The sequence below is a fragment of the Nansenia antarctica genome (assembly GCF_963989245.1).
Source record: "Nansenia antarctica genome assembly, chromosome: 8".
In the NCBI taxonomy this organism is placed as follows: domain Eukaryota; kingdom Metazoa; phylum Chordata; class Actinopteri; order Argentiniformes; family Microstomatidae; genus Nansenia; species Nansenia antarctica.
In genome coordinates, this window is record NC_137678.1 from 38527759 (window position 1) to 38554372 (window position 26614).

The 26614-nt window shown below is 43.5% G+C and overlaps 3 protein-coding genes across 5 annotated transcripts in view; 2 read left to right on the forward strand and 1 right to left on the reverse strand.

The window, feature by feature from the left end:
* Positions 1-8079, forward strand: ldhba (lactate dehydrogenase Ba). The gene is made up of 8 exons (XM_080537565.1): positions 1-94; positions 3742-3878; positions 4240-4357; positions 4917-5090; positions 5373-5546; positions 6385-6502; positions 6754-6877; positions 7757-8079. The coding sequence occupies exons 2-8, from the start codon at positions 3750-3752 to the stop codon at positions 7922-7924; spliced, it is 1005 nt and encodes a 334-aa protein (XP_080393691.1). The 5' UTR covers positions 1-94; positions 3742-3749; the 3' UTR covers positions 7925-8079.
* A 3214-nt stretch (positions 8080-11293) lies between these two features.
* Positions 11294-11854, reverse strand: kiss2 (kisspeptin 2; the record flags this gene model as incomplete). Its single annotated transcript, XM_080538325.1, has 2 exons — positions 11294-11568; positions 11749-11854. The coding sequence occupies 2 exons, from the start codon at positions 11852-11854 to the stop codon at positions 11294-11296; spliced, it is 381 nt and encodes a 126-aa protein (XP_080394451.1).
* A 1438-nt stretch (positions 11855-13292) lies between these two features.
* The window catches only part of gys2 (glycogen synthase 2), an 18231-nt gene continuing 4909 nt past the window's right edge, over positions 13293-26614 (forward strand). The window contains exons 1-10 of one of the 3 annotated variants that reach the window (XM_080537813.1): positions 13293-13627; positions 14710-14891; positions 19709-19900; positions 20719-20952; positions 22191-22335; positions 23030-23147; positions 23741-23861; positions 24118-24224; positions 25531-25590; positions 25964-26042. In XM_080537813.1, the coding sequence (XP_080393939.1) occupies positions 13507-13627; positions 14710-14891; positions 19709-19900; positions 20719-20952; positions 22191-22335; positions 23030-23147; positions 23741-23861; positions 24118-24224; positions 25531-25590; positions 25964-26042 (1359 nt within the window). In that variant the 5' untranslated portion in view covers positions 13293-13506. The remainder of the gene's footprint in view (positions 13628-14709; positions 14892-19708; positions 19901-20718; positions 20953-22190; positions 22336-23029; positions 23148-23740; positions 23862-24117; positions 24225-25530; positions 25591-25963; positions 26043-26614) is intronic. The other 2 variants (XM_080537814.1, XM_080537815.1) reach the window with 2 other exon arrangements.

A 26614-nucleotide genomic window follows, 5' to 3' on the forward strand; every position in this document is an offset into this window, starting at 1 on the left:
CATTACGCCGCTTTCACTGCTAGACTCGACACTCCACCATCACCTGCCTCTTTGGACAAAAGGGATTTTATAGCATTGAAATCGCTGCAAAAATGTATGTACTGAAGCTTTTTTTAGCTTGAATTATTTGTATCGGTCGTCATGTGACTCGAAGCTCATCATTTCACAAAAGATGCACACAGACAAAATGCACGCCCGGGAGGGGAACCATGTTTGATATTCTGTAGTTGCCTCTCATTTCGTGGAAGAACGCAAATTGCTTCGGGTTTTTGATTACCAATGAGTTAGTGTCAGTGGATGAGCACATCTGCAGTAGATCGACTTTATTCCTAGACAGAAGTAGGCTATACATGTATTTCCATCGCCGATAGCAGGTTATGTAACGTTTGCTGATAATTGTGTGAGACAGTATAGTCCTCGGCTTGAGTCATCCTAGATCATAGCAGAACATCGTTAGTCACTTAGTTAGTCGTTAACTCTACGGATTACATGTGTAATGTTTTATTAGAAATACATTTTTCGTGGTTTCAGGAAACGGCCATCTTCCCTTGTTGAAAGTGAACTTGAACGTGAACTTGAGCGACTCGGAGACATTCTGGCAGAAATAACCATGAGATGTTAAAGACTTTCTAGTCTCCAGACGGCCAGGGAGTTAGAATGACTCCTTGCACATCGTCCATAGAGGATTTATTCAATTTGTCAGACAAAAACAAAAGGATAAGCCCGATAAAGATGCTAGACTACAATGTTTGGAGGCGACTAGCGGCAGCTGAGTGCGTCTAGTTGAATCAAGGACAATAGAAGGACTTATTATTATTGCATAATTTAATTCAATTAAAAAGCATTCAAATAAGTCAACACATAAAACGATGATGATCAAGTACATGGAATTCGAAATTGTCATATGTTAGAAGGTTTATACTTAGTTGCCATCCTTGCCTCACGTAGATGAAGGCATGTAGGCACATCATGTGGTTATTTACTAGGGTAAATGTAAATGTAAATGTAAATGTACTGGTACTTTCGACATACTGTGGGGCCATGGAGAGGCTATCCTCACACATTCCTCTGTGAATAGGTGGTGTGACCTTAGGAGAGGTTAGATAGGGCCATTGTCCGTTCATTTGTGGATAGGTCTGTTTCTGGGTCTATACAGAACTATGCCAGGCTGACAGATGGTTTTGGCAAACAACACATTGTCACGTTGTCAGACTTTGAACAAATTATGGTCTATTATTTTGGGGTTTTCTTTTCTTTGTATCATAATGACAGCATGCAATGTGTTGCACAGCCAGATACAGCATATAGGCCTACAATTTCCTTGCTAATATAGTAACTCATGAACATTATGCAGCATGCCTCAATCTGGGGATTAATGTGGAGATTATTTGTGTTTGAGGGGGGTCTTCAAAAATGTTATATCCTCTATCATTTCAATAAACCATAGGTCCGCATTTATTTCAATTACATTATCTAAACCACAGGCACAGATAGATGTCTGCAAAAAGAAGGTTTTGTCCGTAGTGCATTCAACCATTCTTGGCAGCTGCCCAAGGAAATGTTGCCAAGGCCTTCAACTGTCTGTCAGAATTGCCATAGAGCACTCAAGTGTTTGAAGATTGTAGCCTAACATTTGTTCCCAAAAGTATCTTTGGTATGTAATGGAAATCCCTCAAATATGTTCAAAATTGACTTCAATCGGCAGTTCCATTGTCCATGATACTGCAGATCCACTCTTGTGTTATTGCGAAGAGCAGGACTTGTCAGTAAGAATGGAATTGTACTATCATAAACTCTCTTGTAGCCCAGTACAAAACAATTGAGGCCTAGTCTGTATGTATTCAGTTATTGTTGGACCGATAATGAAGGATATAAAACAGCTGTTAATGAAACCGAAATTGATATTTGGGGTTAGGCCTAGCCTATATAAACAGAGAAGCACTCTCTGGCTGTGTTCCCAAATGCATTCTTGCACTCTATCGAGAGCATAATAGCCTACCAAGTGCAGGAATGCCTTATTGCCTTTGTGTGCGTGTCTGTGTGCCCTACATAGTTGTAGGCCACACGCTTGTGTATGGGTGTGTATGCGTCAGCTTCAACAGCAGCAGATGGAGGGGGCAGTGCATTGGTCGGATTATAATTACCACTCAGGGACTAAACATGGGGCAAGAGGTTGGATTAGAGGGCACTAGAGAGAAAGTGTGTGTGTGTGTGGGGGGGGGGGGGCAGAGTGACCAGTCTGGGACTGAAGATGTATGACTGCTGTCTGGCTGGTTGGCATTGACCCATAAAGCCCTGTCCTGTCCAGCGTAACTTAGCTCTGTCCTATCCTGGCCTAATGTTGTAATCACTTGGTGGTGCCTGTATCTGGCTCGGCAGACTAAGCACTAACCTGTTTGTTCTTCAGATAAACCAGGCATCTTCTCTAATGTCAGGTCAATGTGATTGTCTTTCTTCTCTTCCTCTGAAGTGTCCCTGGTGTTGTCACGGCAGATACGCCATGTCGGAACATGACGAAATGCCTATAAAATGATAATCATATTATCTATGATTATAATATGACCTTGGTGTGATCATATTAAATATGAAGTTTCAGGTTCTGGGTGTTTAGTTCTGTGTGTTCCCTGGTCTCTGGGAGTGACTGGGCAGGGATGGCTTTAAGGATGTCCAAGCTTTTGGTCCCGACGATCCGGCGGTCGTCTTGTAAGTGTTTGAAGTCCGTAGGAAGCAGGGCTGTGTGGGCCGCCTGCTGGGGTTGTCCTGTTGTTTTCTATCTGATCTGAGCAGCTGGTGTTGTGTGTTTGAGTGCTGCGTGTTAGCGTTCGACTCGTACGGGGTATGGACTTGTAGGGGTAGTGGTGGTCGAGGGGATAGTGAGTTGGACTGGTGATCGGAAGGTCATGAGTTTGAATCCCACCTGGGAACACCACCACTAGTGTGCCCTTGAGTAAGGCACTTAATTAGCCTACTCCAGGGAGACTGTCCCTGTAATGTCTAATTGTAAATCGCTTTGGATTAAAAGCGTCTGGTAAATTATTAAATGATGATTACTTGTTGAGGTTAGAGAGGTGTGTGTGTGGCTCCCAGGTGTAACGTTGGTACTTTGGACTTTATGCCAGTATTTAATCACGTGTGATATCAAACGTAAGTCTTAAACAGTGCCTTGAATTGCCATGGGGGAGAAGGTCGAGGTCGGCTTTGACCTACTTTACAGGTGCTAATGATTTACTAATGTGCCAAAACAACTTGTTGACTTGATAAGGGTGTGATTGACCTGTTGGAACCGTTCATAATTCAGTTGATTGACCTGTTGGAACCAATCATTCAGATACTATGGTTTGTCACATCACCGGCAGTGTTGACTTAATCAATTAGACACATTCTTGTTTCGCTGTTAATTTGGCTTAAGGATGAGCTGCCTAGTGTGTGTGTGTGTGTGTGTGTGTGTGTGTGTGTGCGTGCGTGCGTGGTATGAGTCCATCCCCCCTCTTGTGGTTTTGGACAAAGTGTCTCTTAAAATAGTTTATTCTCGATAATGTGGATAGCAAACATTAACATGAATGTTAAATTAATCCCTCTCCCTTGTCTCTCTCTCCCCCTGCCCTCCCTCTCTCTCCCCCTGCCCTCCCTCTCTCTCCCCCTGCCCCCCTCTCTCTCCCCCTGCCCTCCCTCTCTCTCCCCCTGCCCTCCCTCTCTCTCCCCCTGCCCTCCTCTCTCTCCCCCTGCCCTCCCTCTGTGCAGCGTGGGTCATGTCGTCCGTCATGGAGAAGCTGATCACCCCTCTGGCCAGCGGCCCCGTTGAGCTGCCCAGGAACAAGGTGACGGTGGTGGGCGTGGGCCAGGTGGGCATGGCCTGTGCTATCAGCATCCTCCTCAGGGTAAGTGGCTTATTGCGTCACCACATAACAGCTCTGTATCAGTCGATTGCAATTCAGGAAGTAAACCGAAATTCCAATTCCTAATTTCCTTGATGCTTTTCGATATGGACGATTTAGAATTGGAATTGGCGAATTTCAGCTCACTTCCTGAATTGACTGAATCGAAATGGAAATGACCCTGACCCTGATTACTACAACATTACAGTATCCCCTCATCTCCACCCTGCTCTTCTCCACCTTCGCTTCCCCCTCCTCCTGGTCCTCCATCGTGCCCCCCCCCCCAACCTGCCCTCCTCTGGCCTCTCATCCCCCTCTTTCATCCCCCCACCCCCTCCCCTCTACCTCCCTCCCTCCTTTGTAGGAGTTGGCTGATGAGCTGGCTCTGGTGGATGTGATGGAGGACAGGCTGAAGGGAGAGATGATGGACCTGCAGCATGGCAGCCTCTTCCTCAAGACCTCCAAGATAGTCGCCGACAAAGGTAAGAGAATCCCCCTTCAGCTGTCGCCCACTGGGTGGCCAAGAGCCAAAATGGCCAAATGGCGGCTCTTTTTGTCCCTGACGAAATGTAGCCCTACATGTAGTGCAGTTGCTCTTGCAAGTTGTCAGTCATTTGAAACTTTTTTTGTTTTTTTGTGGCACATTAATCAATAAAACTATTATTTTGAATCCATACAGACGATGTATGAACACTTGAACACAGGAATTGGCTACACATGTAGTTATCAATCATGAATTATTATGGCTGCTAGCTAATTATGTTGGGGAATGGTGTGTCTTTGATACTGAATCTCACTCCTGAATTCTCCCCTTGGGGACACATAAATCTATTAAATGTATACACAAAAGTAAAGAATTTATTTTTGTGTATACATTGAATATATTTATGTGTCCCAAAGTGGAGAATTCAGGGGTGAGATTCAGTATTAAACACACACACACACACACACGTCACATACATAGAGTACATACTGTACATACACACATATATATTAAATGGACCCAGTGTAACTCAGCTCCCTCCTGTCTCCCTCTGTCAGACTACGCTGTGACGGCCAACTCTCGTATCGTCGTGGTGACGGCCGGCGTGAGGCAGCAGGAGGGAGAGAGCAGGCTGAACCTGGTGCAGCGCAACGTCAACGTCTTCAAGATGATCATCCCTCAGATCATCAAATACAGCCCCAACTGCACCCTCATCGTGGTGTCCAACCCAGGTGTGTTAACACACACACACACACACACAGCCCTAAATGCACCCTCATCGTGGTGTCCAACCCAGGAATGTTAACACACACAAACACACACCAACAGCCCCAACTGCACCCTCATTATGGTGTCCAACCGAGGTACCGAGGTATGTTAACGCACACACACACACACACACACACCAACAGCCCAACTACTCCCGTATGGTGTTGGCCAACCCCCAAACTAGACACACACACCCTCACTCTCTCACACACACACTCACCCTCACACCTCTCTGTTTCCCCTAGTGGACGTGCTGACCTACGTGACCTGGAAGTTGAGCGGTCTGCCCAAGCACCGTGTGATTGGCAGCGGCACCAACCTGGACTCCGCCCGCTTCCGTTTCATGATGGCGGAGCGCCTGGGCATCCACTCCTCCAGCTTCAACGGCTGGATCCTGGGAGAGCACGGAGACACCAGCGGTGGGTAGTGGGAAAGAGAGAGACAGATGAGGCAGGGTTCCCGCCCTGGTCTTAAAAAGCCTTTAAGTCTAAAATCCAGCAATGTGATTTATAAGGCCTAAAAAGGTCCTACATTTCAGCTACTAGGTCTAAAAAAATGAGGTGCTAGGTATTAAAAATGAGATTAGCTTGTCCTGCAAGGAAATCAGTCCGACCACATCTATTTACGCAGAAATAATATATTTAAATAATAATAAAAATAAAAATAAAAAGTTTTATTTTATTTTATATTAATTATCCTTCAGACTTTTTTGTCTGTATGGCGGTGAAATCCCTAATTTCATCACCTCGAGGATGACAAAAAGCTACCATATGGTGTCGTGATAGGTCTAAAATTATATTCAAAGAGGTAAAAAAAAAGGGGTCTAAAAAGGTCTTAAATTTGACTGGTTGAAACTTGTAGGAACCCTGTGAGGGAGGGAGGGGAGGGGTGGGCATGAGATGGGGAGAGAGAGGGCGAGAGCGATTGCATATTATTACATTTTCAAGTGGTGACTGGCATATGTTAGACTCACACAGCTCACACATGAACACACTATCTGACACACACTGTCAAAGTAAGCCAATGTAAGCGCGCTCCACTACATTGACATGTACATTGACATGCCTGTTCAAGTTCCGCTGGAAATCTAAATCTCCCACAGGTGGATTTGCACATGGATTTGTATAGTCCTTTGTATTTGTTTAGCCCCTTATGTAATATTGCTGTGTGAGAGAGAGGAGAGTAGATTATGTATATACTTGTTTGATGTGTGTGTGTGTGTGTGTGTGTGTGTGTGTGTGTGTGTGTGTGTGTTAGTGCCTGTGTGGAGCGGTGCCAACGTGGCTGGAGTCAACCTGCAGAAGCTGAACCCTGCGATGGGCGCAGACGGAGACAAGGAGGGCTGGAAGGAGACTCACAAGGCCGTTGTGGACAGGTAACTAGTTAACTAGCCCCCACATCCAACACTATCGCTCTCACACCACTTCTGTGTTTTCATGTCTACAAGAAGTGTTTTCATGTCTACAAGAAGTGTAGGGGATGGACCTAGAGGATTATTTTGCCCTCCATTGCACTGATGTGCGTGTGTGTGTGCGTGTGTGTGTGTGTGTGTGTGTGTGTGTGTGTGTGTGTGTGTGTGTGTGCGTGTGCGTGTGTGCGTGTGTGTGTGTGTGTGGTGTCTTTCAGTGCCTATGAGGTGATCAAGCTGAAGGGCTACACCAACTGGGCCATCGGTCTGAGTGTGGCCGACCTGACTGAGAGCATCGTTAAGAACATGAAAAGGATCCACCCCGTCTCCACCATGGTGAAGGTAAGAGGGAGACACACACACACACACACACACACACACACACACACATAAACTCCTTCAGGCACACATGCACCCACACACCCACAGTCAAACATAAGTGTGAAATGTAGCCACAGTAAACAGTAAACCGCTGAAACACATTATGTGGGCCCCCGTTGCACAGCGGTTTCTCCTGCTTGTGCCTGCTGGGCGGGGCGGCTGTGGTGCAGGAGGTAGAGTCGCCGTCTAATGATCACAAGGTTGGCAGATCAGCGGTTCGAGCCCCGGCTGGCCACATGTCGAAGTGTCCTTGGGCAAGACACTGAACCCCAAAATTGCTCCCAGTGAGTGGGCCGGCGCCTTGCATGGCAGCTTTCCGCCATTGGTGTGTGAATGTGTGTGTGAATGGGTGAATGAGAGGCCGTTGTAAAGCACTTTGGAGCAGCAAAAAAGGTGCTATATACACGTAAGTGCAGTCCATTTACCATTTGCTGAACTGAACCAGGGGAGGGGAATGGGGATTGGTTGTAATCCCAGCTGTTGGACAATCCTCCTGAGACATCTTCTGACCCTCACCACTACGTCTCCTAAAGACACCCGCTTTCCCCTCTACTGTGTCCCTAAGAACTTCTATTGCCCCCCTTGTACTGTTTCTCAGTTTCTCCAGTAATAAAAAAAAAAGGTTTTTCCTTCTATCAGTGGCCCCGGGCCCGAGCTAGAGTACTCTTCCTGCAACGAATGGTGGACTGCTGATTCACATGCTTAGTATTCAAATGTATTGATTGTAAGTCACTTTGGAATAAGGCGTCTGCTAAATGCCAAAAATGTAAATGTAAATGTAATGTGACTAACTGTGTCTGTGTTGTTTTTTTGTTTTGTTTTTATTTTTTTTATCGACAGGGCATGTACGGCATCGACCAGGAGGTGTTCCTGAGTCTGCCCTGCGTCCTCAACAGCAGCGGCGTCAGCAGCGTGATCAACATGACCCTGAACGATGACGAGGTGGGTCAGCTGAAGAAGAGCGCAGACACACTCTGGGGCATCCAGAAGGATCTGAAGGACGTGTAAACAAAACAAAACCAGCCAACCACAGACGGGCGTCACACACTCCCAACACACCACTCACTCTCTCTCTCTCTCTCTCTCTCTCTCTCTCTCTCTCTCTCTCTCTCTCTCTCTCTCTCTCTCTCTCTCTCTCTCTCTCTCTCTCTCTCACCACCTCTCTCCCTCAAACACTCACTCTCTTCCCTCCTCCCCCCCGAATCTACATCTCCACACTCCACACCGTTTTCTTTTCTCTCTCTCCCTCTTCTGAACACTCCCTTCTGAACTTCCTTCTTTTCCCGAAAACTGAGACACTCCTCTTTTTTGCTTCCAAACCTCCATCCTTCCCTCCACCCCTCCACCCAGCTGTTGGATGAGGTTGCTGTCTTGTGTTGTGTTACATTCTGGTATTACGATCTAGAACTAAATATGTACCTTTGTTAGATTCATGTGTTGAAACTATTGTGCTACGATCAAAAACAAAAACAGAGTGTGGGTTTCTCCTCTCATTCATTTGCACTTAAAGCGCTGCACATTTCACTCCTTGTAGAGATTCACAGAAACTACTCCAGTTTTAGTTATTGTTAATGGTGAGAAGGAGATTTTCAATCCCTCTGTTTCTTAACTGTGAAAGGGAGATGGCAGAAGAGGAACTAAAACGTCCTGCTTGAGTTTTTACTGTACCTGTCACTCGTGTTGTAAGTTGTGTTGACAACACCGATGAGGAAGATAATAAATATTTGAACCTTATGAAGCCTACGTATCATGATTTCTGTGGGTTGTCCATGGGTTACGGTATATACAGGCTGCATGACAGTTTGTGAACCCTACAGGGATGGTCATTATTTTTAGATCAAATATTAAAATGAATTTAAAATGATAGACATTCCAAACAACGTACAAAATGTACAACATACAAAAGTATACAAATTTTTTTATTTTTATTATAAATAATAATTATTTTCCGTGTTTATTTAACAAAAACTCTGATTTCATGTGTGCAAACATGCACCTCTTCAGTCAATAGCTTGTGGCGCCTCCATTAGCAGCGATAGCGTGGAGTAAACGTCTCATATAGCCGCTATTCAGTCTCTGACATCTGTTTTGAGGGATTTTTGCCCACTCCTCCTTACAGAACTCAGCCACCAGAGTGAGGTTTGAGGGGTCTCTGGTATGAATTGCCCGTTTCAGGTCCTGCAACAGCTTCTCGATTGGATTTAAGTCAGAACTTTGACTTGGCCAATCCAAAACACAAATCTTCTTTCTCCTGAGCCATTCTTTGGGAGATTTGCTTGAATGCTTTGGATAGTTGTTAGTTCCCATAATGATGTGGAGTTGTCCACTCTAAAATGTTCCTGTTGCATAAAGCTCACCTATGAGTGGCTAAAGTAAGACTGACTTAGATAGATAGCCTGTCACGCAATGCATTCTAGGTAAAATAAAACAGCTACACCTAGCAGTGGAAGATCTGAGAGATCAACTCCCTTTTCTTCTGCTGAAAACGTATGTATATTGGAGGAATATAATGTGGAGAAAAACATACTGCTTAGCAGTTTTAACCAGTGAAGTAGTTTACCGCGCTACAGTGTTAGCTAGCTACTAGCCCTGACTCGTTCCCATAGCAACACAGCTCTTAAATCAACTTTAGCCAGGGGGGAAGGTGACTAACTTTCTAACCTCAAAATAAGTCAGTCTTATTTTTTATGCAACAGACAGTCTTAATTAGACTGGTCTAACCTGATAAATAAGACTAGTCTAAGGCTTAATCTATGTTTATGCAACTGGCCCCAGGTCCAGAGGAGGAAAAGCAGCCCCAGATCTTGACATTCCCACCGTCATGCTTGACTGTTGGGATATGTTTTTTTTGGTGGTTGACAGTGTTGGGTTTTCGCCAAACATATTTCTTATTCACCTGTCCAGAGAATGGACTTCCAGAAACCTTCAGGCTTGTCCAAGTGGTCACTGGCAAAGTTACAATGTGACTCAAAACGTAAACAGACCAAACTCTCGAAACAGACAGAAAGTTATGGCGACCAAGAAGAAAGCAAAATTTGATTATTTTGTGTGGTTGTTGCTGTTGACAACCATTTTACTTCAATGCGTATGTGTAAACGGCTTGACGCTTGACGTCATTGCATCAACACCAGCTCCGTTTAACATAACCACACTGATCCTATCGGATATTTTTTTATTTCTTCACTTTTTATCCGTTTAGAGAAATCTCCGTTTATGTGAGTGAGAACGCCATGTTCGTATGGTTGAGAGGCCCAATTGTACCCCAAAAAAATGTGCGTTTAGAAAAATATCCATATACGTGTAGTCCAGGCGGGCTTCGTCCTAGCAACCCTCCCATGAATTCCATTTCGATTCAGTGTTCTTCTTATTGTTGAAGCATAGACTGTTACCTGAGATGCAGCAGGTCTGCAAATCTCTAGTTGTTATGTTCGGGTTGGCTATTACCTGATTTATTAGTTTTCTTGTGGCTCTTGGGGATATTTTGGAAGGGCATTCACATCTAGGCTGAGTTACTGTCATGTTAAATGCTCTCCGTTTGTAAATGCTGGAGCTCGCAAGACTTATCAAAAATAAGCCTAGATTTTCCTTTAGCAACGTTGATGGAATAGGAATACCCCCCAGGTTTCTTATCTTTATTTAACATAGGCTCGTCAAAACTCTCTCCTTTGGTTGGTTTATTTTGGTACCCAATTATTTACCCGCTTGATTCTATTTACCTACTTGATTTAACAAATGCAACTTGGGGTTTACTTATTTTTGCACCTGCACTAATTTCTTTATAATTTAGTTGTTCTACTACATGCATGATTTCTTCTAAACCAACATATGGAATTGGTAAATATAAACGTCTTTTGGCAGATAAAAAATAAATACTGGTTCGGATTAAATAGCCTAGATTTCATGGTACAAACAAAAATATTCTTCTTTAATTGCACAATAATTTAATATTATTCTTTAATTGCACAAGGGGTTCACATACTTTCAAGCAGCACTGTATAGGTATATTTGGCACTGCATTATAGCGCCTCCTTGTGTTAAGAGGAAGCTACTACATAACCTGACTCGGGTGTAAACGGCGAGGCTTCAAATTAATCTCAGTACACTACTCACTTTATAAACAAAATAAACTGAACAATAGGCTTTGTTCAATTGATGAAAATGACTAGGTTTGTGCAAAAGGGTTAACAAATACCACAATGCTTTGTCAAGGCACAATGATGACTTTACAAGAGACAAGAAGTACAAAAGCTTTATTTGACTAATATATTTCAAAAGCTCCAATAACTGGACAATGACAGAGATGGAAGATAAGCACATTAAATGCTGCATTAATCATAATTAATCATTTAGACCAGAGAAGAACGAAAACCTGTCCCTTTAGTTAACTCCAGTTCTCTTGAGGAAGAGTAAAATAGGCAACAATTGTGTCCTGGATCTTGTAAGGTCGACTTTGTATGGATGTTTATTGTCGCGCTTTCCAAAACGAAGCCCAAATGGGTTGAAGTTGAATTTGCTCCGGGTTAACCGATTCTGGCAGACGATCTGTCGCTGGTCTTCATTCTCTTTCAAAAGGTAGCAAATATTTTCGTCGCCCGGTAAGGTCGGACCGACGACCTCTCTCTTCGCCTCCACAGCCTTAGCAGGTGCAACCCCTAAAAAGAGTCGAAATACGAAATAGATTATGATTCAAATTAGATAGGCTATTCTCTCTCTGAACTTCTAAAACTTACTTCATGCCAGTTTGCCAAAAGTTTGCCTCAGTAAAACAACCAACCGCATGAATAGGACGTTGACTGATTATTTCATAGTTGGCAAATACAACTATAAATTACCTGGAATATCTTTCCACTCGGAAGATCCAAATCCCTGCAAAGATGCCCCCAAGGTTCCATATTGGCAAATAATCGCACAAACCAGGACCAATGCCAACATCTTCATTCTGTCAACACCCAACTGAATGTGGTCATCGACAACGAAGTCCCTGTTTAATTCAAGGCAGATGTGTGTTTACTCTAGTCTTTTTATATTCATGCCAGCATGCCCTGTATTGTGACCCGGTTTCATACGGGAGAGATGACAGCGAATCAGAGGCGGTTGCGTCTCACATCGCAAATTGCGGCGCTGTCCATGTGCTGAAATGCATCATTCATTACTTCTAGGAAATGTTGTGATCATGTTGCTGAATTTCCTCTGAATGAAACATTAGGCTATGTTATGTTGAATTATTCAGTTGCTTACAATGCATGTAGGGATTATTCCAAGAATACTAACTGCGTATTCTGCGTATTCTGGTAGGTTGACCCCCCCCCCCTAAAAAAAAACACATTGTGTAAAAAAACACGGACACATTTTTAATCCGTTAGTACTTTTCTAGAATTTTCTAGAATTTCAGTAGGCCTAAATCATACCAATAAAATCACGCGCGCAGCTACCGAGTGTTAAAGTTAAATGTTAGTTTAGGCCTCCTCTCTTAGGAAATTGAACCAATTGAGTCGATAATTGTATTCTCAATTTCTATTACCACCGTCTCTCTCAATTTAGAATATCAAGAGCAATGCGCTGGAAAGAAATGGACTGCCGGACAGCATCTTTGTCAACAAAGATGACATCTTTGGGTTGGCTGTGGCGCAGGTAGAGTCGCCGTCTAATGATCACAATTTTGGCAGATCAGCGGTTCAAGCCCCGGCTGGCCACATGTCGAAGTGTCCTTGGGCAAGACACTGAACCCCAAAAATTGCTCCCAGTGAGCGGGCCAGCGGGGCTTGCATGGCAGCTTGCCATTGGTGTGTGAATGGATGAATGAGAGGCCGTTGTAAAACGGCGCTATATAAGTGCAGTCCATGCAGTCCAACAGCACGGCCATGTTGAGAATGAACAAAGTTCAACCACCAGGTTCCACTGAGTTAGGGGAGTTAGGGGAACCTATTGCGCCATCAGCGGAACTGAACAATTTGGAAGGGTTTATTTCTGGCACGCGCACTGTATTTGTTTGTTTTCCTTTATGTAGGCCTACATTGTCTCAAAACGAAAGTGCAATAAACAGACCATAATCAGTAGCCTAGTAGCCTACTTTTATTTCACCGAACTATAACACTTGAATGTATCTCCCTAGATTTGAAAACAATTCACTAAGCCTAAAGAAACTGTGACAGTCATAGAGCTCTGGAAAATATGGACTCAATCACTCAATTCCTTTTATAAATAGATATGTCCAGTGTGTGGTCTGTCTGGTTTTCCTCTGTGTGGACTTCAGCCATTCTGCAGTCATACTGCCAGAGAACATTGACTTTCCGTTCGTGGCCAATGGGTCGGGTTCACTACACTACCCTAAAAGTGGGCGGGGTGGGGAGTGCATTGACGAGCTGTGCGAACAATCCTTGCAGCACTTTGAATGTGTTGATGTTGCTTTCATCCTTTGAGTCCTTGTAGACTTGTCCAGACAGGCGCGGAGGTTTTACAGTTCCGTTTACAGAATACCTGTTTTCTTGATAGGGCCAACTCAGATAGTTGGTATAGGTGACCTAGCTTTCTAGGGTCAATTAAAGCAAGATCATAATAAGGTCTAGGACGTGCTACTTGAAGACATCAACATGCCGTTGACCCGCTCCTTATCCATGACGTCACTGAGCGGGTTGCCGCTCTGGGAGGAAGAAGATTTACCTGTGGAGGACCTACTGCTGTTTGAGGTCGCGTGGGAGGTCACCAACAAAGGTGAGAATCAACTGAGTGGAGACAGTCACCTATGAAGTCGATTCCAAGGTGTTGATACTACTTGAAGTAGGCCTATATCAAAGCTGTTTTGTGTGCCATCTCTGGGTGACAGTGAGTGATGCATGTTGTGTGGAATCAATCAGTTCTTAATTGTTGACTCTTTGGTGACTTGATTTAATTAATTGGACTCATCTATGACACTTTTACCTGAGCTGCTTATTGAATCAGTTGTATGTTGTGAATCGGAACCTCTTTGTGTTGTGATGTTTTGAAACGTATCCTAAATACTGTTCTGTATGGTAAATAAAGGTTTGAAATGAAATGAAAAGTAAGCACATATGAGTGTCCAGGTTCAGGTCTGTATGCTCTTGACCCAGAGTGCAGTCTGATGTGGGTAGATGTCATAAATATTATAATGACTCCATCGAGGATGACAAGTGTGGCTGTATGTAATAGGACATTTGCACTATATTTAACCTTTATGTGATTTATGAGTTTGGACCTGAGTCTTTGATCCCCAAAGAGCAAATATTGCAGTGCAGCGTAAGAGGAGATACCAGGGGGATGAACAGTTAAATATTAAGCTCTAGATAAATACAGAAGCTCCGGAAAATATAACTGTCCTGGGGTAGTTTGTGTCGAATGAAGAGCTTTTGTCATATTGAATCAGCAACTTTTAATATCTTAACAAAAGCACAATCTATCTAGCAGAATAGTAGATTTTGGGTCAAGGTGATGGCAATACATCTTCCATTCTTTTCTTCTTTGGAGGCTATCAGCTATTTAGAGTGAATTCATTTTGCGTATAATCACATGTTGTTATTGTTGAGCAGCATTTACACACGCTTTGGCGAGTTGCATCATCATAATGCATGCGTGTGTTTTTTTTATTTATACATTAAGCACATTATTATGCAAAGCCAGGGAAATGTAGAGAAACTGGCCTATGTCCTGGGTTGGGCTGAGATAGCTACAGAAGCTATAATATCACGTGTGTGTGTGTGTGTGTGTGTGTGTGTGTGTGTGTGTGTGTGTGCGTGTGTGTGTGTGTGTGTGTGTGCATGTGCGTGTGTTTCCTTCAGTGGGGGGTATCTATACAGTGATCCAGACCAAGGCCAAGATCACAGTGGATGAATGGGGGGAGAACTACTTCATGATGGGCCCGTACTACGAAGTCAACTTCAAGACCCAGGTGGAGGAGTGTGAGCCTCCTAACCCGGCCATAAAGAAGGCCATGGACGCTCTCACCAGCAACGGCTGTCAGGTGGGCTACACTACACTCTGCGTTCGTACATTCGCTCTGAGAGCGCCGGAGCGCACACTGGGTTCAACGTCGTAAAGGGACCAAGTCATTTGATTGGACAAGAGGCATTCCATGAGTGCTGATCCGATTCCCGATCACGAATTTACGAACGCAGCCTTAGAGACACACCACATATAGAACCATTTCATATAGAGCCTTTTTGAATCCCATTAAGAAGCTTCTGTGGAAAGGGTTCTACATGGAACCTAAAAAGGGTTCTTCAAAGGGTTCTCCCAAAGCATCATCCAAAGAACCCTTTATGGTTCTAGATATCACGTTTTTTTTCTAAGAGTGTACTCAACCACACACTCAACCACACACACAGACTGGAAAACATGTTGTCATGTCACTGAGCTTCAATAATACAACCTATTTAGGAGCAAATCCATGTACGTTCATATACACACATTTGATTGTCATATGATGAGTTCCTTGTTTACAGAGATGAAGCAACGATGTGTAGGTCAAGAGGAGCCTACACTGTGCTGTAGTAACACCGTTTGACCAGCAGATGATGCTCATGTGCTTTTTTAGCACACAATCTCACCTCAGTGAGCTAGAAAGAGATAACCACAACCAAATATCTCTACCACCAGCTGCACAAACAATGAAGTATGTATGTATGTATGTATTCTTACTTTTTACTGTGACTTGTGTTTGTGTGTTAATACCTGTCTCTGTGTATTGTTACCGTGTTGGTGCTGTGTAAATGGTAAATGGACTGCACTTATATAGCACCTTTTTTGCTGCTCCAAAGCACTTTACAACAGCCTCTCATTCACCCATTCACACGCCAATGGCGGCAAGCTGCCATGCAAGGCGCTGGCCCGCTCACTGGGAGCAATTTTGGGGTTCAGTGTGTTGCCCAAGAACACTTCGACATGTGGCCAGCCGGGGCTCGAACCGCTGATCTGCCAACCTTGTGATCATTAGACGGCGACTTTTTATTTTATTTTTAAAAATCTTTTATTATAAAAATATTCTTTTAAATACAATCATAGCTATACATATTCATACATGTTAATTTTATAGCCTTCATTGTATTCTAATTCAAATAAAATACATTTAAAAACCAATAAATAAAACAAAACACACCCATACCATTTTGGTATGAGATAAATCCATCTATTATTCAGTCAGTCCTTCATAACCAAAATAACCCTTTAACATAAATCTAGAACAAAAGAATGCAACAATAAAAACAAAAACCATCTTCAAAAATCTAAATCAAACTCCAACCCTCCATCCACCCCCACCCTTATAAACCCACAATCCCTAATAAACAACTTCTCAAAATCTTTTTGCCCTGTCTTGTGCATCAGTCCCACATTCTTCCTGACCAATCCCTCAAAGACTTTCCACACCGTTATCCACTTTCCCTCAAATCTTGCTAAATTTCTCCTCAAATAAATTGCATACCTAGCCTGTGATAATACATAATTTAAACACCATATATTCACTCCCCTCCTCTTTCCCTCCACCCCAAAAACCACCATCCTCCTCCACTCCTGCATCCCCACCACCTCCACCCCCAGTGCTTCTTCACTAGTCCTTTCAACCTTTCTTCAAATCCCTTCATTTCTCTACATTCAAAAAGCATATGCATTAAGTTCTCATCCTGTATCCCACACACATCACACTCCCTCGAAACTGTTCTGTCTACCTGATGCAACACCACCTTAGTATAAACCCTGTTATGCCTGAGCATAAAATCAAAATGTGTACATTCTAAACTATTATATTTCAAAAATAAATTCCTCCATATATTCTTCACCTCCAATCCTGGGAACACCTGCCTCCACACCTTCTCTGCCGCAGGCTCCTTCACTCTACTCTCCAACAGTGCCCAGTAGCACTCCTTCACCTTAACAGCTGAGAAGTCCCGCACTGTTTCCCCTTTCCCTAGTCTTAACCTAGGTAGCTCTGTTTGCTCCTTCCCTCTTAACTCCCTATCTAACCTCCTCACCCACTCCCCTGGTATACTCTGCTTTATTTTATTATACATGCTTACTATTTCTCCCCTTCTCATCTCCTCATCTGTTTCCCTAACAACTTCTATAATTGCCTGCTCTGATAGGAACCCTGGCACTACATCATACCTAAAATCCCTTACTCTAATCAGTCCTGCCCTCCAAAAACTCCTAGACTCTAACATTTTCCCCTCTCTTCTTATTACCGGGTTCAATAAAACTGGAACATTTAGTATCTCCCCTCTCTTCTCACACTCATATCCTACCCCAGGCAAAAAACTACCCCAGGCTTTAAACACCTCTTTATAGAATTCCGGCACCCTATCATACATCCGTGCTTTAAAGCACATCAACAACCCATAATCCCCACACCCCCCACATCTATGTACCCATTCCCTAAAGTATCCTTTCCATCCATGTCCTTCCTCCCCATACAAAAACACTTTTGACTGTTCTGACTCTCATTGCCCTCATCTTTACCTCCAAATCTACCAGTTTCAACCCTCCTTTATCATAATCTGCTACTAGTACATCATACGCTATTTTAACCCCCTTTCCTCTCCACAAAAAATCTGACACTAACATCCTGGTTTCTTTTAGAACCCACTCTGGTACATTCAATACACCTAATACATAAACATATTTTGACATTAACAGTGCATTAACAATTACAACTTTTCCCTTCAGTTTCATGTTCCTTTGCTTCCAATAATTCAATGTTGTTCTTATTTTATTCAAAACCCCTGTCCATGTGTAATCAACAGCCTCCCTGTCATCCTCTCCAAGATATATCCCCAACACTTTTATCATCCCCTTTACAATTTTCAAATCAAAATCACAATTGTCTGTATTCACTCCCCCTATACACAACATTTCAGACTTGTCAACATTCACTTTTGCACCAGAAGCCTTTCCATATATGTTTACACACCCCATTATTTTGTTCACACTATTTACATCCCTGACAGTACATGTCGTGTCATCTGCATATTGATGGATTATGCTAACTCCTCCCCCCTGCATATTTATTCCCTTAATTTCTTTCTCCTGCTTAATATAAGCTGCCAATGGCTCCACAGATATGCTATATAGCAATGCTGACAGTGGACACCCAAAGGGAAGGAGTCAGTCAATAATCCATCTATCTTTACTTTACTTCTAGCATTCTTATATAACAATTCAATCCAATCCCTCATAACAGTCCCAATCCCAAAATGTTCCATTGTTTTCAATAAAAATACATGTTCCACCCTGTCAAAAGCCTTATTTAAATCCAAAGATAACAATAAACCCCCTTCCTCCCTCATGTCCTTCACAACATCCCTTAATGTGCACATATTCTCTGCCACATCCCTCCCTGGGACTCCATAGGCCTGGGTAGGTGCAATCATGTTTTTCATTACTTCATTCAATCTATTAGCTAATACTTTTGCTATGGTTTTATAATCACAATTAAGTAAGGATAATGCTCTATAATTCAGTAATCTGTTCCTGTCCCCTTTACCCTTATACAATAAAGTGAGCACCCCCAAGCCCATAGAGTCCGGAACCACCCTTTTATTCCCCATACACATATATACTCTGCACAATATAGGAGCCAGGATGTCAACAAATGCTTTATAAAATTCAGCCGTCAACCCGTCCGAACCCAGACTCTTGTTTAGGTTTAACCCCATGATGGCTGTCTTAACCTCCTCCACCCTTAGATCTGCATCACACATTTTCCCTTCTTCTTCTGTCACCCTGGCTTCCACTGCTTCTAATACTTTATTCATACATTCCTCATTCACCCCCCCAGATGTATATAGGTCTGTATAAAATGACTGCACAGTATCCATTATTCCCACTAAGTCTGTTATTATTTCACCTTTATCATTCTCTAATTCCTTAATTTTCCCTTTCTCTTTCTGTCTCTTCTCTAAACCTAAAAAGAATGCTGTACTCCTTTCTCCCTCAACCACATACCTTGCTCTACTCCTTACTAAAGCACCTTCACACTTTCTCTTCTCTAACTCCCTCAAATACTCTGTTAAATCATGCCCTGGAATATTATCAACTCTCTCCTGTTCTATTGCTAACCTTTTCTGCAAATCCCTTTCCTCCCTCACCCTCTCTTTCCCTCTCCGTTTTGCAAATGCTATTATTACTTTACAACGGCCTCTCATTCATCCATTCACACATATATTCACACACCAATGGCGGCAAGCTGCCATGCAAGCCCCGCTGGCCCGCTCACTGGGAGCAATTGTTGGGGTTCAGTGTCTTGCCCAAGGACACTTCGACATGTGGATCTGCCGCTCGAACCGCTGGTCTGCCAACCTTGTGATCATTAGACGGCGACTCTACCTCCTGCGCCACAGCCGCGTTGCAGTGTTGCAGTTCTACTTCAACAGCTTCACAAACAATGTATCTGCGTATATATTTTTACACTAGAACAACCGTGCCTTTTTTACCGTCTTTACAATGGAAAGCTGCTATTTACACACAACAACCACTAGTTGGCTTCTTGTAAATTAGCCTGCCTCCTACACAGAAAAACAGCAAAATAGCTTTATACTACTGATGTGATCATGAAAATGTAAGGATACTGGGTGGTATAACGCACATATCTACAAAAAGTCGTGAAAGGAGGGTCCTGAAATTTGATTGAGTGCAAAGATACATGTATATATATATTTTTTTTTTTCAATTACTCACAGGGTCAAATGGCCTCACCCATGGCTGTTCTAGTGTTAACTGTGATTTGTTTGTGTTTGTGTGTTAATACCGGTCTCTGTGTATTGTCACTGTGCTGGTGTCATGTTGCAGGTCCACTTTGGCCGCTGGTTGATCGAGGGCAGTCCCTACGTAATCCTGTTTGACATTGAAGCGGCAGCCTGGAATCTGGACCGCTGGAAGGGAGACCTGTGGGACATGTGTGGCATCGGGCTCCCCGTCAACGACCGAGAGGCCAACGACTCGCTCATCTTTGGATCCCTGGTTACCTGGTTCTTCAAAGAGGTGTGTGGTGATTGCTTAATAGAACTAGGTGTTACAATCCCTGAAGATTCAGCACACAACTTACCTCATACTTACCTGCAGTGGGTGTGAAGATGACCTCTTGGGTGGGGTTGGATTCGGTGGAGACCACTTGTCACCAGTATGATACATCCTCAGTTGTATGCCCCGCCTCATAAGGTGTTTCGGACTTTATTACAGAGAGTACAGTCTAGTACAGGATTCAGTTCACACAGTTAACTTGACCTCTGATAAGCACACAGCAGCTGGTGAAACCGGGAACAAGTCGGCAACCAAATTTGAAAATCAATGACACACTCGTTAGTCAAGCCAAAATATTGCAAAGCAATGGATTCGTGAGTAATCCCCATGAACCACCGAGTTAGTGTAGAGTAGTGGGGATTACTCACCAAATCCATTGCGTTGCAATACATACTTGTTGTCTGGAACTCTCTCCCCATAGTGATCTGCAACGCCCCCACCCTGGACTCCTTCAAATCAGCCCTTAAAACCCATCTGTTCACCAAGGCCTTTGGCCCCTAGTCACTGTTTCTGTTTTATTTTGTTTGTTTCTGTTTTGTCTGTCTGACCATTAGAATTGTAAAGCATCCTTGGGTTTTATGAAAGGCGCTATACAAATCCAAGTTATTATTATTATTATTATTATTATTATTATTATTATTATTATTATTATTATTGTTCTGGATCAGGGCACATTCATGACACTACTATGCCATTGTTAATACTAGACGTGGACAGTAGAATAACTGCTTGACTGATGGACGAATATCCTTTCACCCTCTTATTTTCTGGTCTATGAGATTGAGGGAATCATCAGTATTTCAGACTTCCTGAACTTTTCATCCCAGTTAACGGACCAGATCGAAGACACGCCCAATGTCATCGCTCACTTCCACGAATGGCAGGCAGGGGCGGGGCTTATTCTCTGCCGTTCACGGAAGGTTCCCATGGCAACTGTCTTCACGACCCACGCCACTCTGCTGGGCCGGTACCTCTGCGCCGGCAATGTGGACTTCTACAATAACTTGGACAAGGTGGGATGTAGCCCAACACACACACCCACACCCACACACACACACACTCGCACATGCACACGCACACACACACCGACACCCACACACACACTCACACTCACACTCACGCACACGCACACGCACACGCACATGCACACCCACACGCACACGCACACGCACACACACACAACCACACACACACACACACACACACACACACACACACCCACACCCACACACACACCCACACCCACACCCACACCCACACCCACACCCACACACACACACACACACACACACACACACACACACACAGTCTCACACACACTTTCACACGCTGACTTCATTACGTCATCATGCATTGTGTGAGGGTAAACCCGTCAGCCGCGTTAGTAGAGTTAGTGAGAGTATCCATCAGCAGTGCTGCTGCCGTGCGTCACAGTGGGCCAACAGTTATGCTGATGTTTGTAATTGGGCCTCTTTGGTTCACTAAGTAAAGGTCACTGTGGACCTAAAGGCCATTCACTGGGCTGCAGGGTTAATTGACAGCCTCTTGTTACAGAGAGGAGAGGAGAGGAGGCCTTCCTTTGATGATGTAATACTCAAAGGACAACCTCACTTCCTCCCATTCATTCCTGTCAGATGGTATGATTGACAGATGCCAAATCCCAAATCAATCCCCTGCCCTTACCCTGAGGTACTTTGTGGCTGTATGAAAGGTAGGGGCGGAGAGGGGGGAGAATGTTCATATTGTATATTGCCTGCAGTGCCCAGGGGTTGAAGCAATGTAGCTGCTTTGGCCAAAAGGTGTGTGTGTCTACTCCCATCATTGTGGTATAATGGCCGCCTTTGGCTGTAGCATCATAAGGTAGCTGTATGGGTAAGGCTGAGCTGCGTTATTGGTAAAATGCGCTGCACTTCTATTGCGCCTTATTCCAAAGTGCTTTACAACGGCCTCTCATTCACCATTCACACACCAATGGCGGCAAGCTTCCATGCAAGGCGCCAGCCTGCTCATTGGGAGCAATTTGGGGTTTGGTGTCCTGCCCAAGGACACCCCAAGGACACGTGGCCAGCCGGCGAGCAAACTGCCGAAGCTCCGACCTTGCGATCATTAGACGCCGGCTCTACCTCCTGAGTCACAGCCGCCCCCAAGTATTGGTACTTGAGGCTCTTCACAAACTGAATCTAAGTCAGAGTATTAGAGATCTTTATGTATTGGTTTGCTTTTTTTTCCATCTCATTGTGGTCTGTCTCAGTTCAACGTAGACCAGGAGGCTGGGGAGAGAAAGATCTACCACAGGTACTGTCTAGAGAGAGCTGCTGTCCACTGCGCCCACGTCTTCACTACTGTCTCCCAGATCACTGCAGTGGAGGCCAACCACATGCTGCACAGGATGGCAGGTGGGGAAGGACTTTACTGTAACACCTCCATGTTTTAGATTTTATTAGACTGAACTTTATTGTCATTGCACAGAGTACAACTACTGAGACAATGAAATGTAGTTTGGCATCTAACCAGATAAATAGTGCAAATAGTGGCATAGTGCAAAAGGCATGATAATGGAGACCGTGCAAGGTATTACAGTATAGGTATGACAGTGAGCATACATAAATGAATATAAAAGTGAATATACAGGTACAGATATGTACAGAACAAGGGCAATAGATGTAGAAGTATGTAGCATGTATGTAAGATGTAGAATTAGAGACTAGTATATGGTATGTGCAAACAAGCAATTCAGCTGCACAGGTGGTTTCACCACACGATGACCTTCCCTGGGCTTACTACTGGATGTTTGCTACCGTTTCAAAAACATTCTTTCCCCTCTGCTATAAGGACACTCAGCACCTGACTCACTGCACTAACCCGGCCAGATGTACTGCACTTTATAAGTTGGAAATATTGACTATGTTTTTGTCTTGTGGTTATGTGTGTACCTTGTCCACTGTGAAAGTCATGTGTAATGTGTGTAATGTGTGTATGTTTGATGTAATTGACACTGCTGTATTGAGCTTTTCCATCTGTACCGACAACAAATTCCACCGACCTAGGTCGTGTGGTCATTAAACGATTCATTCATTATTCATTATGCAGACGTGGTGACTCCCAACGGGCTGAACGTGAAGAAGTTCTCGGCCATGCACGAGTTCCAGAACCTTCACTCCACCAACAAGGGCCGGATCCAGGAGTTCATCAGGGGACACTTCTACGGGTATGGCCCCTTCCTGTCTCTCTAGCCACCCCACACATGCTAACTATTATCTATACGCATACTGTAGCCTTAATCCAATTAAACGAGCCATCACCTCATTAATTACATTTGAATTATCTAACAGAGCTTTTATCCAAAGTGACTTACAGTTACAATTACAGATTACAGGGACAGTCTCCCTGGAGTAACTTAGGGCTATGTGCCTTACTCAAAGGCACACTAGTAGTGGTGTTCCCAGGTGGGATTTGAACTCATGACCCACCTGTCCAACTCACTATCCACTAGGCCACCACTACCCTCATTATAAAGACTAACCCCTGTTATTGGCTGCATCTTATCTATCTATTGATATGAGAGTCCCTATATCAAATTATCTCTCTTTTTATATACTTAATTTTTCTTTTCTTTTTTTACATGAATAAAGAACAAAGAACAGACAGGTCATCATGGGTATCACATTCACACACTTATGTCCTCAATAGTTCGCTTTGTGTCACAGGTTACTTTGTCCATATGTTGTCCATTAGTCATGATAGGTTCAGGGAATATCTCCAGTATCCAAATTATCTCTCTTATCTCTTTTCTTTTGGCAGCCACCTGGACTTCAATCTGGAGAAAACCCTGTTCTTCTTCATCGCTGGGCGATATGAGTTCTCCAACAAGGGAGCTGACATCTTCCTGGAGTCGCTGTCTAGACTCAACTACCTGCTGAGGGTAGGGACCTCCATACTGTTAGTACCAACAAAAGAGTTCTTCCTTTGTGCCTGTAAGGGAAACCCCTTTTTAAGCCATTTCCTGGTCTCTCATATGACATTGGTCTCCAGGTGGTGTCACTCTCCTACGCCATGCTTGTCCCCTGACCGTGTAGACGGAGTCGCTGTATCTGGCGTGAGACAATGACCCTCTAACCCTTCTTCATCTCTGTCCTTCTTTCCACTACTCTCTCCCTCTCTATCCGCTTCTCACCCAGGTGCATAAGAGTGATGTCACAGTGGTGGTGTTCTTCATCATGCCAGCCAAGACCAACAACTTTAACGTGGAGTCGCTGAAGGGACAGGCGGTACGCAAACAGCTCTGGTACGTCAGTCAGGGTCATAGATACACAGAGTTTATGGACTGAATGAAGCCAATCACTACCATGTATTCTGGGAATGCCCAATTCTAGTCCCATTTTGGCGGGAGATTCACAAAAATCTGGAAGCTATTTTTGATATTAACATCCCCTTCAAGTGTGACACCTTATACCTGGGAAACATTTCATTTGAAAAGTGGGACAGTAACGACAGAAAATGTATATTGATACTTCTGGTAGCAAGTAAAAAGGCTATCACAAGAAAATAGTTAAAGCCAGACATACCTACAGTGGATGAATGGATAGATATAATTAATGATATATATATAATGGAAAAGATGTCATACTCCCTTAGAATTCAGGTAGAAAAATTCTATAGGATCTGGACGAAATGGACGGGATATGTTAAGCCCAATGCACCCGCCCCCGATTTTGTCTCACCGCCGAACATTCGATTCTCAATTCTTTGAATTATTTCAATTGGTGTGAATGGAGAATTGAATGTTGTCGTGCGATAAAATCGCATCGCACGCCGTGTGCATTCAAAACAATGGAATCGAATTCGGCGGTGCGACAAAATCGGGGCCTTGTGCATTGGGCTTTAAACCTGTACGGTCAGATTTCTGTTGAACTGTTAATAGAACATGAGAGGGTGATGTAATTTTGTTTATTTTCTTGAATCATTTTCTATTCTAATCTGTGTCATATGTAAGATGAAAGCTCCCCAAGTTCACTCGCTATTTCTTTTTCTTTTCTTTCTTTCTTTCTTCTTTTTTTCTCCTTTTTTTCCCCTTTTGTTTGTTTTTGTTTTTGTTTTACTTTACTTAATATAAAAAAGAAAAAAATACTTTGGTCATAGGAACTGAGTTGATTGTGATATGTTGAATGTAATGATGATTGTTGAAACCAATGACCATTGACAAAGAAAAGAACATTTCAAAAAAGAAAAAAGATACACAAAGTTTAGCCAACTTCAGATTCTGGTACAGAACGGGCATCATCGCCATCTTGTCACCAATAGTTCTCTGACATTACATTTGAATTGGAATGTTACGACTGCATTATGGAGTCTTTTGGGCCCAAAATGGAAGATGGTTTGGCCAACACTGTTTATCCAATTAACCTCCCCCCACACCTCTCCCTGACCTCGGCTCACCTCAAAAGGCACTGTTTTGCGATTGCAATTTGCACAGTATATACTAACAAATAATTCAAGATTGATATATGTCGGTCAGGGTCATTCAAGTGTGCGATTTCTCTGTTATTTTGGGATACTGGCCTCTGAGACCTTCTGTATGTTTCCTCTGACAGGGACACAGCTCACAGTGTGAAAGAGAAGTTCGGCAAAAGGCTTTATGAGGCTTTGTTAAAGTAAGTAGCTAAGCAGCACCCTTCCCCACCCCCACGGTGCTGCCCCCAGCTCCTGGTTAAGGTTCACGTCATGTCAGTGCAATACCCCTCTATTTCATAGCATGCATTTGCCTCTCGTCTTCACCATTCTAAGCAGATCCTACGTGTGGAGTAACCTTTCTGTCTCTCACGCTGCCTGAAGTGTTGAATTGGCTGGGGTGTTGATGAAGGCCTAGCCAATCCACGTTGGTGGATGGTGTGAACACTTGATTGTTACTGATGGGGCCTGACTAAAGCCTGATAGATGGGGTGTTTGTAGTTGATGTGATCGTGTGATGACCTGGGGGCGACAGTTGACCGCCGCCTGATGAATGACCTTCTCTCTGGTCCACAGAGGGGACATCCCCGACATGAACACCATCTTGGACAGAGACGACTTCACCATCATGAAGAGAGCCATTTATGCCACTCAGGTAGATATGGACACATACATATTGTATTTAGAATAATCAAAATGTGACGGCAGCTGGTGAAACAGGGAACAAGTCGGCAACCAATCAAATTGGTTTGGACTTTTATTCTGAAAAATGTAAATACATTTCAAGTCAAGCCAAAATATTGCAATACAATGGATTCGGTGAGTAATCCCCATTACTACCTTGTTAACTATAACACAGGGTCACAAAACAGGCTCACAAAACAAGATGTGTTAGTTGACTAGCGAGTGTGTCGTTTCAACATTGAAATGTATTTACATTTTTCCGAATAAAAGTCTGAACATTTGATCGGCTGCCGACTTGTTCCCGGTTTCCCCAGCTGCTGTCACAAATGATGCCCATCATGTCAGTGGTAATAAATTATATTATTATTATATAATATATTATATTATTATATTATATTATATTATATTCTGAATAGGAGAAGGGATTCCCCCGGGCCAAAAACATGAATGAATGTCAATGCTGTAAACAAGTGGAGCGTGAACTATTTAACTTTATAACACCAGGCCACGGGTCAATAGATTGGATTTGGTGCAGCGATGTCA